This window comes from Bubalus kerabau, chromosome 9 (assembly GCF_029407905.1).
Source record: "Bubalus kerabau isolate K-KA32 ecotype Philippines breed swamp buffalo chromosome 9, PCC_UOA_SB_1v2, whole genome shotgun sequence".
Classification (NCBI taxonomy): Eukaryota; Metazoa; Chordata; class Mammalia; order Artiodactyla; family Bovidae; genus Bubalus; species Bubalus kerabau.
The window spans coordinates 39,721,771-39,740,520 of record NC_073632.1 but is presented as its reverse complement, the minus strand read 5'-3'; the positions used below and the strand labels follow the sequence as shown (position 1 = coordinate 39,740,520).

General features: G+C 37.8%; 1 protein-coding gene across 3 annotated transcripts in view; it reads right to left on the bottom strand.

The window, feature by feature from the left end:
* The window catches only part of MAN1A1 (mannosidase alpha class 1A member 1), a 174,329-nt gene that overhangs the window by 6,378 nt on the left and 149,201 nt on the right, over window positions 1-18,750 (bottom strand). For 2 of the 3 annotated variants that reach the window (XM_055535050.1, XM_055535049.1), the window contains exons 8-11: window positions 18,485-18,578; window positions 10,639-10,754; window positions 3,682-3,901; window positions 2,533-2,705 (exon numbers count right to left, since the gene is read on the bottom strand). In XM_055535050.1, coding sequence (XP_055391025.1) covers window positions 2,533-2,705; window positions 3,682-3,901; window positions 10,639-10,754; window positions 18,485-18,578 — 603 coding nt within the window. The remainder of the gene's footprint in view (window positions 1-2,532; window positions 2,706-3,681; window positions 3,902-10,638; window positions 10,755-18,484; window positions 18,579-18,750) is intronic. The other variant, XM_055535051.1, reaches the window with a different exon arrangement.

Here is an 18,750-nt window from a genome sequence, read left to right as displayed (position 1 = left end):
GTGGGTTGTCACGTCCTTCCTCCAGGGATCTTTCCAACCTGGGGATCAAACCCCAGGGATCTTTCCAACCCGGGGATCAAACCCATGCCTCTTATGTCTCAGGCATTGGGAGGTGGGTTCTTTACCGCTAGGGCCACCAGGGAAGCTTAGAGAGGCCTAGCTACTTTAATATTTTGACATTTTTGGTAAATTAAAAAGAAAAACAAGGCCGGGAGAAATGCCAAAGAGGCATTTTTAACTTTCAAAAAATAAAAAAGCCTTCATGTCAAGTCTAAATTTTAAGACTTCAGAGATGTGAAGCTGGGGACAAGCAGCTCTCCTGGGTCCTCATGACAGTCCCTGGCTTTAGTTTCTTGACAGTGGAAGAGACCACGTACCCAGGACGCTTAGTCTGATCAGAATATCATTTCACTACCATCTTTGGGACTCTCAGCCTCTGGACATGGGTTCCTCCAAAAACAGAGCATGAGACATGGGCTAGATGCAGGGAGCTTTGCTTTTTACAGAGGTGACATCAGGAAGTGATTGAGCTGGTGGGAAAAGTGAAGTAAGGAAGGGAGGAGGGCCAGTGAAATACACATGGAGCAGGTCACAGCTGTGTGCATGGGGGCTCATTCCTGCCTGAAACCCTCTAAAGGGCCAAATAGAATGCCTCTCAGAATGATTCTTCGGAATAACTATTCTGGGATAGTGATGTATCAACTCCAAAACCTCAGTGGCCGAGGGCGGCCCTTGGGGCTGCAGCCTCCCACACGTCCCAGACCTCCGCCAGCTGCCTCAGAAGAGGCTCTGAGTCAGAACAGCTGAGAAGCACTGGCGCTGGGCAAGACAGGGGCAGCAGGCCAGGGTGTTGTCCACTGAAGCTGAAGCCAGGACACAGGGAGGGCTGATGGGATGGGACACAGCACAAAAGGAACAAAAGGTGCTGCTGTACCTTTGAGTCTATGATCTTCGTGGCTTTTCACAGAAGGCAAGAGGCCCCAGTACTACCACCCCCCACTACATTTCAAGTTCTAACAGAAGTTACCACAGGCAAAAAACTGGGGAATTCCTGTGTTGCGACACAAGCAAACAATTTGACATCATGTGCTACAGTAAAAGGAGTCAACAGATAAAAACCCTAACACATCAAACCAACCTTCATACACTACAGACAACCCCCTCCCCAAGAACCAAGCAAATCAAAGCTTTCTGCCCACACGACAAACTACCGTCATACGATTTTTTTTCACACTTTAACATCTCTAAAATTGGCATGTCATAATTTAATTGGTATTGTTGTATTTTCTTAATGGTATATAAAATAATGGTGTTTCTTATCAACTATGGTGTTTCATATTGATGAAATGTTATTACTGAATTTTTTAATTTAAACTGATACTTGCAAGTGAGTATTAACCTTAATTTCCTTGCTGGCCTATTGAAGACCAAAATAATTCCCAATTACCAAAGCTTAGCTGAACCTCAATTTTAATATACTTTTTATTCATAGGAAAAAACATAAAGAAATTGGAATTACAACTGACTAACCATAATTAGAAAATTTTTCAAAAAAAAAAGAGGCATAAAGAATTGCTATTACTTAAAATAACTGACAACTGGTGATAAGATACATACCAAATGAAAAGAGTAATAAGCAAGATTCATCAACAGCTTTCTAAGATATTAGTTAAATTTTACACAAAGGCAATGCTCATTTTAGATTTCCTAAGAGAAGTTATTCCTAATGGTTTTAAAAGACAGCTAACTTTCTAACAAAGAGTGCTAGACAATAAGAGAGTGTATTGATAATTAAAGCGTTTGCCAGTTCTTATCCCCTGAATTTCCTCCCACTCCTTCTGAAATAATAGCTCTTAAAATTAGACATTGTTTGATGCATATCGTAAAGTGCACCTCCTCTGGCATTCAGCACACAAAGTGTTCAACAGATTAGTTCAGGAAGATGATACATCATATTCAGCAGGAAGAGATCCATGAAATGCCAGGATAATCCAAATAACACACTGGACAGATAGAAAGCTTACAGATATTCCAAGGATTCTGAGACCCGTGTTGGAATATTCGTGTACAAAGTAGTTTTTCTATAGGTACTGTCTAAAAGTTACATCTAAGTAGCTCATTTGCTCTAATTAAAAGCATATATTACTACTATGATGCTCAGAGACTAAAAGAAACAATCATACAGTTGTTTCTTGAAACACACAACAGGTAAGGGTGACTATTCCCAAGTTGCCAGATACCCTTTGTGGGATTAACTAGTCAATGTTTTTATAAACATGAGAACTTAATTTTATAATAGGTCTTTCCAGATTCTCCTTCAATACCAGAGGAGGTATATTTATATACAAAAAACACAGCTAAAGGCAGGGATGTGGGATGACTTAACTGAAAACACTCAGTCTTGAATGGAAAGATGGCTGGTCAAAGCTTTAAGCATCATAGGAGAGTTAATATAGTAGATTGATAGGGATCACTGACTATTTTTTCCACACACATATTCCCGTAAGAAACACAAGCAAACTAAAACGTCACCTCCACAGCTTCCCAGGCCCATTTCCTGTACTTTGGATCATGAGTCAGTCGCCACATGTACATGTAAGTCTCAACAACTTCTGGCCGTAAGATGTAGTATTTCTCATTTTGCCTCGTAGCAATGGCTTCAACACCACCATCGAATCTGAAAGCTTCTGGTCCCAGTTTCACAACTAAAAGACATGCAGTGGGGACAAGGGTTATTGTCTCTGACAATGCTTAGTGTCTATAACTTAAATGAAATTAAAAGATACTTTAAAACATTCAAGAGGGGTGCCAAAATGATCATTTTAAGGAATAGCTATAAACACTGTATAATAAGCAATGTTTAATATATATTTTTAATTTATCTACTGAAAAGAGTACATTTAAGAGAGTGGTAATAATCCTTTACTTTCTTTCATTTTACCACCATTTACTGAGTACTCACTGGGTCAGTGCAAAGCACCACCTTATTAGTGAGCTAAAAAATTAGTGTTTGAGAATTCTAAGTCATTATGGCATGAAGGTTATATAGTACTCGTGCATCAAACTTTCATAAAAAGAGAGCTAGACTCATCATATGGGGCTTCCCAGGTGGTGCTAGTGGTAAAGAACCTGCCTGCCAATGTGGGAGACTTAAGAGACATGGGTTTGATCCCTGAGTCTGAAAGGTTCCCTGGAGGAGGGCATGGCAACCCCCTCCAGTATTCTTGCCTGGAGAATCTCATGGACAGAGGAGCCTGGTGAGTTACAGCCCACAGGGTTGCAGAATCAGATACAAATGAAGGAACTTAGCATGCATGTAGATTCATTGTATATTTCATGGAGATTCTGGGAAGATTAATAATGGTTTATAACGTACCAAATTTCTTCTGTATTAGGACAGGGACTCAAGCCCAATGTTATTTACGTAAAGCAGGGTCAATAAGTTAGACTTGACCTTTTATGGCCTGGATTTTTGTTTGTTGGTAAACTAAAAGTAAATGTTTTTATGTAGAAAAGCAATGCCTCTTAAAGTAAAAATGTAAATTCCTTTAAGATAGTAATCATAATCATCAAATATTCATCAGGCACAGTGGATGTTCTTTCGATGGCAACAAATGGACAAAGTTACTTAATGAAATAAAAAAGCACAAAGACTATATATGAAGAGTAACAGGGACTCACAGGTGCGATTGTAAGATTCGTGACAGGTCCGGGCAATTTCAGCCCCAAGTTGAAGGTAGTGCTGGGTCATTCCTTCAGGAGCGTCGTCTGCCCCGAGAGCAAACATGCCTCCAGCAAAGCAGGTCAGGTGGCCCATCTTGTGTTCCAGGAGGCCCCCTTTCCACTCTGCGATGTAAGTCAGCCCGTTACGGGACTTCCGGATCAAGTGAGTCTCAATAGCCTGAAAATAATACTTATTTTCAACATTTTGGAATCTTTTCTCAGATTTATACTCAAAGAACATTGTGGCTCAGATGGTAAAGAGTCCATCTGCAATGCAGGAGACCAGGGTTCGATTCCTGGGTCGGGAATGTCCCCTGGAGAAGGGAATGGCAACCTACTCCAGTATTCTTGCCTGGAAAATCCCATGGACACAGGAGCCTGATGGGCTACAGTCCATGGGGTCGCAAACAGCTGGACACGACTGAGCAACTAACATATTCACTTTCACCACAACAGTACGTGTATATATATATACACACATACTGTTTATATATATATATAAAAGAATAAAACATCACTCACAATTTGAATTTGGTTCCATAAATACAATTCAACTTGAAATTTCATTTATTGCTCTTGTATATCTCCTCTAATCTATGCTTTGTTAGTTTGGTTCATTAGAATTAATGCTGTTGGGCCAGCCCCGTAGGTTTTGCTTGGTTCCATGATCAAACACTTATAGTCCTCAGACCAGAAAAGCTGTCTCCTTTTCAAAGACAGGCCACTGGTATAGTGTTGAGAGCTGCTTTAATGCATTTCCATTTTCAAAAATAACACAAAGCACTGGCTCAGCTCTGAATAATGAAGAGAGCATATTTGTATATAAAACCCAGGCTAGTGCTATTACTCTTCCTTTCTCTCCCTTAGGCTTGAAAGGGTGGCAAAACAGAGCGGAGAAAAAGGAGCTGTTCTTCGGTCAGTCAGATTTTGTGTATGTATGTGCTTAGTTGCTCAGTCATGTCTGACTCTGCGATGCCATGGACTGTAGCACGCCAGGCTCTTCTATTCATGGAATTTTCCAGGTAAGAATACTATAGTGGGTTGTCATTTCCTACACCAGGGGATCTTCCTGACCCAGGTATCAAACCAGTGTCTCTTGCATTTCCTGCGCTGGCAGGTAGATCTTTACCACTGCTTGGTCTGTGAAGCCCCAATTGCTTGGCTTCAAATTTCAGCACTGACATTTACTATCTGTAAACTCTGTGGGTAATTTGCTTACTGTATCTTTAAATCGCAGTATCCTTATCCATGAAATAGGAATAGTAGTATCCATTGAGAAAACTGCAACATTTTGTTTATAAAGCAGTCAATACAGTGATTCAGTTCAGTTCAGTTCAGTCGCTCAGTTGTGTCTGACTCTTCACGACCCTATGAATCGCAGCACGCCAGGCCTTCCTGTCCATCACCATCTCCTGGAGTTCATTCAAACTCACATCATTGAGTCAGTGATGGCATCCAGCTATCTCATCCTCTGTTGTCCCCTTTTCCTCCTGCCCCCAATCCCTCCCAGCATCAGGGTCTTTTCCAATGAGTCAACTCTTCGCATGAGGTGGCCAAAGTATTGGAGTTTCAGCTTTAGCATCATTCCTTCCAAAGAACACCCAGGACTAATCTCATTTAGAATGGACTGGTTGGATCTCCTTGCAGTCCAAGAGACTCTCAAGAGTCTTCTCCAACACCACAGTTCAAAAGCATCAATTCTTTGGCGTTCAGCTTTCTTCATAGTCCAACTCTCACACCCATACATGACCACAGGAAAAACCATAGCCTTGACTAGACGGACCTTTGCTGGCAAATTAATGTCTCTGCTTTTGAATATGCTATCTAGGTCGGTCATAACTTTCCTTCCAAGGAGTAAGCGTCTTTTAATTTCATGGCTGCAATCACCATCTGCAGTGATTTTGGAGCCCAGAAAAATAAAGTCTGACACTGTTTCCACTGTTTCCCCATCTATTTGCCATGAAGTGATGGGACCAGATGCCATGATCTTCGTTTTCTGAATGTTGAGCTTTAAGCCAACTTTTTCACTCTCCTCTTTCACTTTCATCAAGAGGCTTTTTAGTTCCTCTTCACTTTCTGCCATAAAGGTGGTGTCATCTGCATATCTGAGGTGATTGATCTTTCTCCCAGCAATCTTGATTCCAGCTTGTGTTTCTTCCAGCCCAGCGTTTCTCATGATGTACTCTGCATAGAAGTTAAATAAGCAGGGTGACAATATACAGCCTTGACATACTCCTTTTCCTATTTGGAACCAGTCTGTTGTTCCATGTCCAGTTCTAACTGTTGCTTCTTGACCTGCATATAGGTTTCTCAAGAGGCAGGTCAGGTGGTCTGGTATTCCCATCTCTTTCAGAATTTTCCACAGTTTATTGTGATCCACACAGTCAATAAAGTCAATATTGACTTTTTTGGCATAATCAATAAAGCAGAAATAGATGCTTTTCTGGAAGTCTCTTGCTTTTTCGATGATCCAGCGGATGTTGACAATTTGATCTCTGGTTCCTCTGCCTTTTCTAAAATCAGCTTGAACATCTAGATTAGCACTTGATAAAAGCCATTTATTATCATCACATCACTATTGGTAACACATGAATTAAATTCCTCCCTAATAATTCATTAAAAAGGATATTAATATATGATGAATAAGTTTTTTTTAAAAGAAAAAAGGTCTTTAAATTTGGGAGAAATGATTTTATAAAAATGACTAAACATCTTTGGCTATTTCTGCCCCAGAACTGTTGATATTCTTCTAAGTATATAAACAAAATAAGCCTTATTAGAAAAAAACAAAGTTGTAGTGTAAGGGCTTGGGATTACTATTTTTATTACTTAAATAGGAAATACCCCCCACACCCTCAATTATTAATATTTCTTGGAAGGAGAAGGGCTATGACTGTGTCTATAACTGTTATAGTATCATCAAAAAAGAGATTTTAGGAAGCACATTTGAGAATACAGGCGTACCTATTTTTATTGTGCTTTGCTTTATTACACTTTGCAGATACTGTATTTTCCACATACTGAAGTTTTGCTGTGACCCTGTATTAAGAAAGTCTTCAGCATTGTTTTTCCAACAGCATTTGCTCTTTTCATGTCTCTAGGTCACATTCTGATAATTAGCAACACTTCAAACTTTTTCAATATTATTATATTCATTATGGTGATTTGTATCCGTGATCTTTAATGTTACTATTATGATTCACTGAAGACTCAGATGATGGTTGTTAGTATTTTTAACTAGAGTATATACATTGTTTGCTTTATACATACTGTTATTGCACACTTAATAGCCTAGAGTGTAGTGTAAATATAACTTTATATGCATGGGACAACCAAAAATTTCATGTGAGTTGCTTTACTATGTTACTTGCTTTATTGCAGTGGTCTGGAACTGAACCCACAGTATCTCTGAGGCATGCCTGTAGTAGATACAGACAAAATTGTGATAGAGAAGAATGAATGAAAATGAATGCATAGGTAGATCAAACCTCTTTTACCTTTATTGGAAATAAACAAATGAAACCAAGATGGTAGGAAATAAATGAACACACTACTGTGCTCATTAACTGTGGTTAAGCTAATTTTATTGATGGTCTAGTTATTACATTAATATTTCATTCTATTTAATGCAACTGAACATCTTAGTTATTTACACTTCTCATAGCACAAATTGCAATAAAGTCCTTCAAGCAGATACTTGTTCATCACCCAAGAAATTATTCTTTCTACATGGCAAGAGTAATAGCTTTGAGCATGCATTAGAGAAACATTATTACCCTGTTATGGATCCTGAATAAAGTACTACATTATTTTTGGCATGATTCTGACCAAGTCACTATCTCTCAAAACAAACTACAGTGAAGTTTCAAGACTTTTGAAACAACATTTGTGTGGCAATGGGAAAATGTAAATAAATATAAAGGAGGAAAAATTAGTCTTCAGTGGTTTTAAAATATGTTGTGTCAAACCTATAGAGAATTGATTAGGAAAAAATAAACTTGTATATTTTGTGATTTCATCCTTCTATATTTGAAAAAAATTAGTTGGATGTGCCTCTAGAATCCTAAATGCCTAATACATCACTTGTCCAGATCACTCCCATGGACTTTCTGGCAGCATGAGACTCTACCACCATGGATTCTTAGTATGGCTTCCAGATGAGGCCACATTAACAGCCAGGTAAAAACTCAAAAGTATCTGTTATTAACACAATCCAAAAAAAAAAAACACGCCACTCTGGGATTAAATGATTTTCAAAAGGCACTAGAAGCTAAAGCTGATGGACTGCATGTCCAGTAAATTACCTGTCCAGAACAACATTGCAAGGGATCCTCTACTTCACAACAATGATCTTTTAAAGTACAACCAGGTGGTGATAGCACTAAAGAACTTGCTTGCCAATGCAGGAGATGTGAGACGCAGGTTCGATCCCTGGATAGGGAAGATCCCCTGGAGGAGGGCATGGCAAGCCACTCCAGTATTCTTGCCTGGAGAATCCCATGGACAGAGGAGGCTGGCGGGCTACAGTCCATAGTGGCAAAGAGTCAGACACGACTGAAGCGACTCGGCATGCATGCAAGCAGCAAAATGTAACCAGCACAAAGAAACTTTACTATGTAAGACGTGACTACTTCTTCAAATCAAAAGTGCAATTGTTCTAACTTTGCTTTCTAAGTTGAAAAACACAATATGGATTGAAAGTGTTTTTACTATTAAGAGAAAGAGGAAACACTTTGACTTCATTTGCTCTTAATGGATTTTCCTGTCAATGGTTTGTCTAAATACAATATGTTAAAAGCTGGGAGTGGGTATAGTTTTAGAAACCAAGGGAAAAGTATTTGAAAGAGTATTTTAAAGTTGTCTTTCCTGGAACATCAAGATCTTAGGGGGCCACTTTAAGATTAGAATAATTAAAATATCTGCCAGGACAGTAATTAAAAATGATATAAGGGAAACCATACTGTATGGAGAACTCCCTGAGTTAAAACTTGAAGCCTCACAGGAATGAAGAAAAAATAAATCTGGAAGAGGGCATATGGACCATATCCTAGTCTGCTTTTAATGTTTATCATGTGTCTTAAAGGCTGTGCAAAATGAAGGCCACGGCTCTAACTAAGGTGTCTGGTTCCAATATCTGAAATATTAAAGAGCTGTATCTGTTCTGTGTAGTAAAGTTCACTATTGACCTTGGAGGGAACCAATGTAACATTAAATCTAGAGAGAGGGGATATATGTATGCATATGGCTGATTCACTTCATCGTACAGTAGAAACTGACACAACACAGTAAAATAATTATATTCCAATTAAAAAGTGGTGATGGGAAAACTGGACAGCTACATGCAAGAGACTCAAACTGGACTACTTTTTCACACCATTTATAAACATAAATTCAAAATGGATTAAAGACTTAAGAGTAAGATCTGAAACTATAAAGCTCCTAGAAGAAAATATTGGCAGTGCATTCTTTGACATTGGTCCTAGAACTATATATATATTTATATGACTTCCTTGGTGGCTCAAATGGTAAAGAATCTGCCTGCAATGCAGGAGACCTGGGTTCAATCTGTGGGTTGGGAATATCCCCTGAGAAGGGAATGGCTATCCACTCCAGTATTCTTGCCTGGAGAATTCCATATATTGTTTTTTGATCTGTCACCTTAGGGAAGGAAAATAAAAACAAACAAGGGAGACTACATCAAACTAAAGAGCTTTTGCACAGTGAAGGAAACTAACAACAACAGCAAAAAAAGAAAGGCCACCTACTAAATGGGTGAAGATATCTGAAAATGTATCTGATAAAGGATTAAACAAAATCCACAAACTCATACAACTCAACAAACAACCCAATTAAAGTGGACAGAAAACCTGAATAGACATTTTTCTGAAGAAGAGAGAATACAGAGAGATGGCCAACAATCACATGAAAAGATGCTCAACATCACTAATTATCAGGGAAATGCAAGTTAAAACCACAATGAGCTATCACCTCACACCTGTCAGAATGGCAATCATCAAAAAGACAACAAATAACAAATGTTGATGAGGATATGAAGAGAATATGGTTGATAATACTGTAATAACTTTGTTTGGGGACAGATGGTTACTAGACTCACTGTGGGTGATAATTTCATAACATACACAAATGTCAAATCACTATATAGTACATTTGAGACTAATATAATATCATACATCAACTACATTTCACTTAAAAAAAAAAACTAAACCAACACAACATTGTTAATCAACTATCAGATCAGATCAGATCAGATCAGTCACTCAGTCATGTCCGACTCTTTGAGACCCAATGAATCGCAGCTCCAATAGAAAATAAAAACAAAAAAACTATTTAAGGAAACAAACATATTATATATTTACCTAACACACTACTTATTACACAGTAAATCAACAAATATTTGTTCCCCCTTATTCCTCTTCTATGACAAGGACCTTTGAAAACTATTAATAATCGTCCCTTACAGATTAGTTTGGTTAGTTCAGGTTTTTATTTCAAAGTACTGTCCATAATTAAATGGAAGTAACCATTAGGACTGTCTGTAATTGTGGGTAATTTTAACTTACTTAATTTTTAGAATATAAATTCAGGATTTTACAATAATTTTAACTGTGACTTTAACAGGGAAGTCACACTTGTTGAAGAAAAATACCTCATTTTCAGATGTGTGAATCTTAACTGAGGTTTGAACCATGAAAAAACTTTTAACTGCCCTATTAGAACTAAACCATATCAAGTATGATTATTATTGTTATAATTATACTAGCACATATTGAATTCTACCTAACTGAAAATATTTTGCAACCCACTCATGTAGTATTTCATTTTTTCATTAAAGCTTGATTAATATGCAAGTTATAAGTTAGTTGAGTGCCAATAATGATTTAAATTTGTGTTTACCTTAATAGCATCAAAATACATTTTCTTAGCCTGGAGATCTGTCTTGTCAGACATTAACCATGCCTTTAGCAAGTATTCATAAAAACTGTCTCCAAGTCCTCCAACTGATACATGATCTGCAAAGAGAAGGAAATGAATTTTAGACTGATTCAGACTTTAATTCAGATAATGCAGTAAAATCACATCAGTAAGTAGGATGCAAAACCCTAAGTCAACAGCAAGTCAATGTTACATTTAAATTCCAACAAATCTCCTGTTTTCAGAAAGATATTCTGAAATGAGCAGATGTGCTCATTTAATGTTAATTAATGTGATATACTTTAAATAATAACCAGTGTAGTTTTATAAACTTGCAGATAAAAAATAATCAACCCTATTTCTAAAATTCTGTTTCATTAGAAAAAATACTAAATTAAAATGTTTCATTATATATACAGAAATTTTAATTGCTTTATCGCTCAGTAAGATAATAAACCATGTCAAAGCTATGAGTATCATCATATCTTACAAAAAAACCCCCAAAACCTGGCCTGAAATATAATCAGAAACTCCTCAGTTTCTTCTAATTATTATTATTTGATAGCTTTTGTAGTATTATCAATCTGAATGGTCAAAATTCTTCAGGGGAGGCCAGTAAGAAAGAAGACAGGGCAGAAGTTTTCTTCCTAATACAGTCACTCTATATCTGTGGGCTCCCTGTAAGTAGATCCAATCAACTGTGGATTGAAAAAATTTGAGGAAGTTCCAAAGAGCAAAACTTGAACTTGCCACGCACAGCCAAATATTATTTTAATAGCATTATACGTATTTACATAGCATTTACATTGTATTACGTATTAAAGGTAGCGGGTAGCGCAGTGGTAAAAAATCTGCCTGTCAGTGCAGGAGACACGGATTTGATCCCTGGGTTGGGATATCTCTTGCAGGAGGAAATGACAAACCACTCCAGTATTCTTGCTGGAAAACTCTTGTGGACAGAGGAGCCTCGTGGGCTAGAGTCCATGGGATCACAAAGAGGGAGACATGACTGAGCAACTAAGCACGCCCGTGCACACAGGTATTAAATGTACTCTAGAGATGATTTAAAGTATCTGGAGGATATGCACAGGTTACTTGCATATACTATGCCATTTTACATAAGGGAACGAGCATCCATGAATTTTGGTATTGTGGAGTCCTGGAAGCTATACTCTACAGATAGGAAGGATGGAATGTACTTCATTCCTACAATCCCCCTCCACTGTCATTTATTATGCTAGATCCACTATGTATGTTAGAAACAATCTTATAACTTGTAGGTAGGTAATCCTCTTTAAAAGTGAGATAAGAGGGTTAGAGGAGCTAAATGAGATTTTAACACTGGTAGGTGCCACATGGACTCTCCAGCCCCCATAGAGTGTCAAATCTGTAATCACTCGCTCTCCAACATATACACCAACCATACGTATTCTTTTGCCTACTACTTCAATTAATACATTTTCCAAGCATATTTACCTATAAAAACAGAGACACACTCTCTTTGAAAGATCATTCCTAGAGTTCACAGACAATTTGAGCATTAATAAGACAGTCTTATTTGGGAAATATGCATTTGAAGTTTCAAACCTTAAAACTAATTTTGTGTATCTATTAAAAAAAAATCTTTGTTGACTTAGTTACAAAAAAGTAAACTGATGTTTATATCACTATCCAAACAATTTTCTCCTGAGTCCCACCCAACAATGAAACTTGGACATTGGGACCTAAAATTGAAGAGGTGATAAGAATGAACATACTATCTTTCCCTCCTCAGCCTTATCTTAGCCTTGATCCCTATCTCACTAAGTGGCACCATCACGCTTCCAAGTCTGCATAAGTCAGACATCAGATGGTCATTCTTTACTTCTCTCCCTCACTCCCACATTCACTGAGTTACTGAACTCTACTAATTTTACCCCCAACGTATCTCTTGAGTCCATCCACTCCTTCCTGTCTTCACTAATACAATTTTGGCCTGAGCTACCACTATGCCTGAGTCTGCAATGGCAAATTATCTTGTCTCCTGCACTGTGACAGCATTTTGCTATTTAAACTAATTAAAAAATCAGTTCCTCAGCCATACTAGTGCTCAAGAGCTACATGAGGCCTTGGTTACAGCACTGGAAGGAAGATACAGAACATTTCCACCATCACACAAAGTTCCAATGCCAGTGCCATTCCAATCTCTCCTCCACATCAATGCCAGAGCAACCCTTTTAACATGTGAATCGCATCATCCCTTTCTTGATGCCTTTAATGTTAAAGACTCCAATTCTGGGTGTTTGGAGACCAGGGAGGCCCTGCATGATCTCAACCTTCCCTATGTCATCAATCCTGCTCTCTACCCTCTAGATATATGGCCCTTCTTTTGGGTTTTCAAAACAATCAGACTCCTTCCCACCTCAGGATCTCTCAAGGTATTGTTCTCTCTGCCTGAAGCGTGCTCCCTGACTCCTCTCCCCTTCCTTTAGTAATCCTTACTCACATTTCATGTATCAGACTGCCCACTAGGCTCTCCATGCGCTTTCTCACAGCACATGTTTGCCACATCTGCACTTTCATAAAATGGTGACATTTGTGTGTGTGTGTGTGTGTGTCTTCTCCATGAGATTATGGTTCAGGAGGGCAGGGACTAGACCTGTTACGCTTTCCAGTCCACGCCAACCCCTAAGAAGTATCTTGCATATAGTAGGTATTCAGTAAATAACTGATGAACAAAGCCAGATTCTTTTAAGTTAATTTTATTAAGGACTACACCTATGAAGCCTAGAAGGGATATATTTTTAATGTGTGATTTTCTTTTGCAGAAAGCCCAGAATTACAGTTTCAGTTTTATTGTAAAATTAGTATTTTTATAATTCTAGGGCTGATTCTTAAAATAGCAGTTTGACATGACCTTTACAATTTCCTAAATAAACCGCCACAGAAACATCTGACATTTACAAACTAAACCGACTAAGTACTATCTCATCAATAAGAAGCCTGTTGTTATAAACATGATCACATGAGACAAATGCAAGCGATGCGTGGTAAAGCAAATCTCTGTTCAGTTACTTTCAAAATAACAGGGACTAAATGAAGTAATAGGAAATGATGGCCATGATTCAGACATGTCCTTCAGAGTTAAAGCAATGAGAGTTGAAAACTAACAGCCAGAAGCAGCTTCGTTTTCTTCCCCCTTGGGTTATGATTCTATAATGGAGGAAGATGCAAGCTTGGGCATTTGGTGATTTTTTAAAAAAGGAAAAGGGTTTACATATTTGCTTTAATGCCAGTTAGTTTTCTATTTTTTTCACCTATAAAATTTTTATATTTGGAAAGAATCAAAATAAAGGAACATAAAGGACTATGGACGAGAAACAAGAAAAATTCTTTTTAAATAATTTAGTATTTCACTCACTAAGCTCCCTCCCATGTCTGGATGACTATTTGTGTTGGCAACAAAGTCCTGTGTAAACATCTTAGTGGCTGTAAGAGAGAACATGCCTCATTTTATCAGCAGGAAAGGACTGTCTATTAGAAGGAACATATATGGTATTCTTATTCCCAAATGCTCTAAACATATTGTGTATGACAGCCACTCAAATATTACGCTCTTCTATAAAAGGGGCAATTTATTCTTTACAATAGGAATAGGTCCCAGAAAAGGATGTTTGCTACTTTAAAAGAGAAAAAAAAAAATCAAAAGAATCAAGACAAAAAGGATTATATACTCAATATCTTAACCGTTTAATTTTACAGACTTCATCTGAATGTGAACTTTTCTCTTCAAAGCAATCCCCCAACGATGCTCATTACACCATATTTTATACATAATACTGTGTTACTATATGTATATATAATAGCGTGTTACTAAACACACACAATGTTGTCTCTATTAATTGAAGAAGGCTGATAGTTGTTCTGTTTATAGACATGGAACCCCATCTTTGGCCTCAACAGTCATGACATATTATTAATGATCAGGACTAGATGCTGCCTCTCAACCACAATTGAGGAGCAGGAGACAAATGGTTTGGAGAGGAAAAACAGAACCATTACTAAAAGCAGAGGCAGAAGGGGTTAGATTGGATACATACTGGATGAGTATTCACAAAATTCAAGTAAACTTATACTAGCTGTAAGACACTGGGTTAACAAATATGACTAAGCCACTATCCTCAAAAGTTCTGGATCCCTAGGAAGATGGAAATATATATGAACCATTAGGAAAATGACTGTGACAGGAAAGTACCCAGGGTGTTGGGATGGGGGAGGAAGACGGGGGCAAGCAGAGGAGGGGTGGGTGAACAATTCCCAACAGTGTCTTGAGGAAGGCCACGTAGAAGAAAGGGTGATTGAGTTGGCTCTTGGTAGAGTTAGAAAAACAGGAAAAGGGCTTGAGGGAAAAGGCACAAAAGCCAAGACCCAGATATGGCCAAGCAGAACTTGATTAATGAACAAAAAAAAAGTGCATCTTCCTTGTGGCTGGAACATTGGATGGGGATGGGGGAAGAGAGGCAGGAGATGCATGAACCCTATTTCTTTTTCCATCAGGAAATTGGCCCATAAGCAATTCAATTACAAAGGGCCCTTTGTACCAGGAAGCATGGGCAAATATATAGTACACTGGTGACCCAGAAGGGGAAACTGAGATGTTCCAGAACAACTGACTCTTTTTGTCCTTCTTCATAGTGACCTCTGAATCCTATAACACAGGAAGGAGAGAGCAACTCACAGAGACTTTTAACTTTTGAAATCTTTCATGAGATAACTTTAAAAATAGTTTTCCTTTCAGAGAATCATATCTAGTTATCTTGAATTGAGAAAGTTACTCAAGTTCTATTTTTCCAAAATATTATGGTGGCCCTCACATTTTTAACCTCAGTATGCTTTAACACTCTTAAAAATGAATAAGCATGCTGAAGAATTCATTTATGTGATATCTATCAATATTTGGGGTTCCCAGGTGGTGCTAGTGGTAAAGAACCGACCTGCCAATGCAGGAGACACAAGAGGCATTGGTTCGATCCCTGGGTTGGGAAGATCCCCTGGAGGGCAACCCACTCTAGTATTCTTGCCTGCAGAATCCCATGGACAGAAGAGCATGGCGGGCTACAATCTATGCAGTAGAGTCGGACATGACTGAAGCAACTTAGCATGCATGCATATCAATATTTACCATATTGGAAATTAAAACAGAACTGAAAATATTTTATTAAAGTAATAATATACCCATTATGTTAATATATAGGCTTTTCAGAAGAATATGCTATACTTTACAAAAACAAAAACAAAAACAAAAAAACTTAGTGGGAAGACAGACACCGTTTTACATTTTTGCAAATCTCTTTGCTGTACTAGAAGACAATTGGATTTCCATATCTGCTCTACATTCAATCTGTTGCTATGTGTTGTTCTGGCTGAAACATATGAAGAAAATGCAGCCTCACACATTTATATAGTTGGAAAGCAAAGAGTATTTTGATAGTCTTTTCAAATAAGAGCAGATAATTTTTTTGGTACTACAGCAAAACTTGATAAGTGGTTAAAGTTTCTAACAGTTACAATGTGGAGTTAGAAATCACATCAATGAATTTTTGCACTATTACATTAAAATCCACTGGGCCATCTTGCACTTTAAATGCCCTTTTCTCACACGTGATTTTGCAACGTCATGCATGGCCATTTGGGACATACTGGCTCCCTGAGTTACGCACATCCTCCAGATGATAGTACACTTGACTAAACAGCACCACAAAAACCGTAGTTGTTATATCATCACCAATCTCAGCAGAAGAATCTTTCAGTGTTGGTGAAAGGCATTAAGCTTATGGTGACATGTGCAAATGTTTCAAAATTCTAATTATAAGCTCAAGTTTTATCTTTGGTAGAGACACTCTTCATTATCCTTGAAGCAACACGCTCATTTTTGTGACATCTACCAATTACCCAAGTCTGAATAATCAATTTGTCTTCAGCACTTCTTTCAAGTAAAAATGATGACCCATGAAACAGCACAGCAGCTAGTTCAGCTTGCAACTCAAATCACAACACAAGTGCTTTTCTATGAGGTTTTTCATCATGCAGCAGAAGCATTTTGTGTCTTTTTCATTTAATCATACAGAATATTACAAGGATGTGATCTACTCAGTGATTGAGATTTACCAGAATCAGTAAATGTCTTGCTTCATTAACAGCATTCGTGAGTGAAAGCGGCATCTTTTTATTTGTTGTGGTTATCTGTAGTGAAGGACATAACCACAGGCAAATCTCATGTTACTGCTCTTCATTTTATTGCCCTTTGCAGATACTGAGTTTGTTAGAAGTTGGAAGTTTGTGAAAACCCTGCATTCAGCAAGTCCGGCATCATTATTCCAACACCACTTGCTCACTTCCTGTCTTTGGAACACAGTTTGGTAATTTTCCAATATTTCTAAGTCTTTCACTACTATTATATTTTTTATGGTCAACTGTGATCAGTGATCTTTGATGCTACTATGACTTGTTAAAGACTCAGAAAATGGCTAGCACTTTTTAGCAATAAAGCATTTTTACATTAAGGAATGTATATTGCTTTTTAGATATAATATTGTACTATTGCAGGCTTAATGGACTGCAGTATAAACATGACTTTCATATGTACTGGGAAATCAAAAAATTTGTGTCACTTGCTTTATTGTGATATTTGATTTACTGCAGTGGCCTGAAACTGAACCTGCAATGTTTCTGAGGTTTGCCTGTTAGTATCTGGTGTCTCTGGCATGATTCTCACCATGGTTTCAGCAGTTTTACCCACTACCGCTTTTGCAACATAACTGCAAATGTCAACACAGTGAAAAGTGTTATTATAAAAATAGCTTTGATTGTGGAGATCCCCTGAGAGGTCCAAAGAGCATCTAATGACCTAGCAGACCATGCTTAGGTTAAGTGGCAACCTTGATTGTGGAGTTATGATGTCAATGCCAAGCCTTCCACAGACATTACTAATGCAGACATAGATTTTAGCGCATTTTTTCCTACTAAATTATTCTTTAAGAAAAATACTTGTAAAGTAACAGTGAGGCATACTCATCTAATACCCTATTTAAATATAAAGAAAAAACTCTTGAGTAAAATCTCAAGGCATCGCTAACATCCTTGGCACTGCCAGACATCTCACTTAGGACTCTTCATTTGCTCTCAGGTGCTGCTTAATCTACCACTGTTTTCCCCAATCAGCCTGAGAACAGTTCTTTCAGCTACTCTGAGTCTTTACAGCCTTGGTCAAAGTCCCTAAGGATCTTAAGTGAGGGCTTCCAGCACAATACTTTCTCCTATGGTAAAGGTAGCTCTCCTGGCGAGAAGTCTTTATCTGCCACCTTAAAACTGACTAAAGAAAAGAACCCTGTTTGCTCCTTCAATTTCTCAGCCCTTAAAGATTCAGGCTCCGCTTTCATCCTGTAGCCAAGCGGAAAGAGAAAATGTTATGAAATAGAATGCTCTAACTACTCTGGGCAAATCCTGCTAGTCATTAGCACAAAGGAACAATTTTCTTATCTGCATAATCAGTTTGTTAGAGGCTATCATCCCTGCACTACCCTGACCAGATCTTCCCTTTCTGATTAACACCTTTAAATGTGCTTACAGATAATCAGGCTCACAGTTATGCATGAAAAATAAAACAATCTAGCTCCCCTGGTAACATTTATAGTCTGCCTTATGACAGAAGCTTATTTATGAAGGGAACTTTCCTCTTTTCTAAGGATTCTCCAACAAGATTTGGGCTATTTTGGTATTCCTTCTCTCTGTTACTAGAATAGTGCTGGGTACTATACAGAGCTGAAACAAGGCTTAACTCTTGACTTACATTGAGCCCACTGTCCACTATTGGGATTCAGATAGTTAGGGTAAAGGCCTTCTGGTTTTTCCAGGTTGTTCAGTACTGTTCGAATATTCATTACCTACAATAGAAAATGAAATGTTACTATGAAAAATCTAAAGAAAAAAGTTTGGTGCCATTTTTCTTTTTCTTGATTACATTTTTTCCATGTTAGAATAAAAGTTGATTTAAATGATGCCGTATTAGAACAAAGATAGTTGCCACCAGCTTACAAATAATAACAGTAAGTGAAT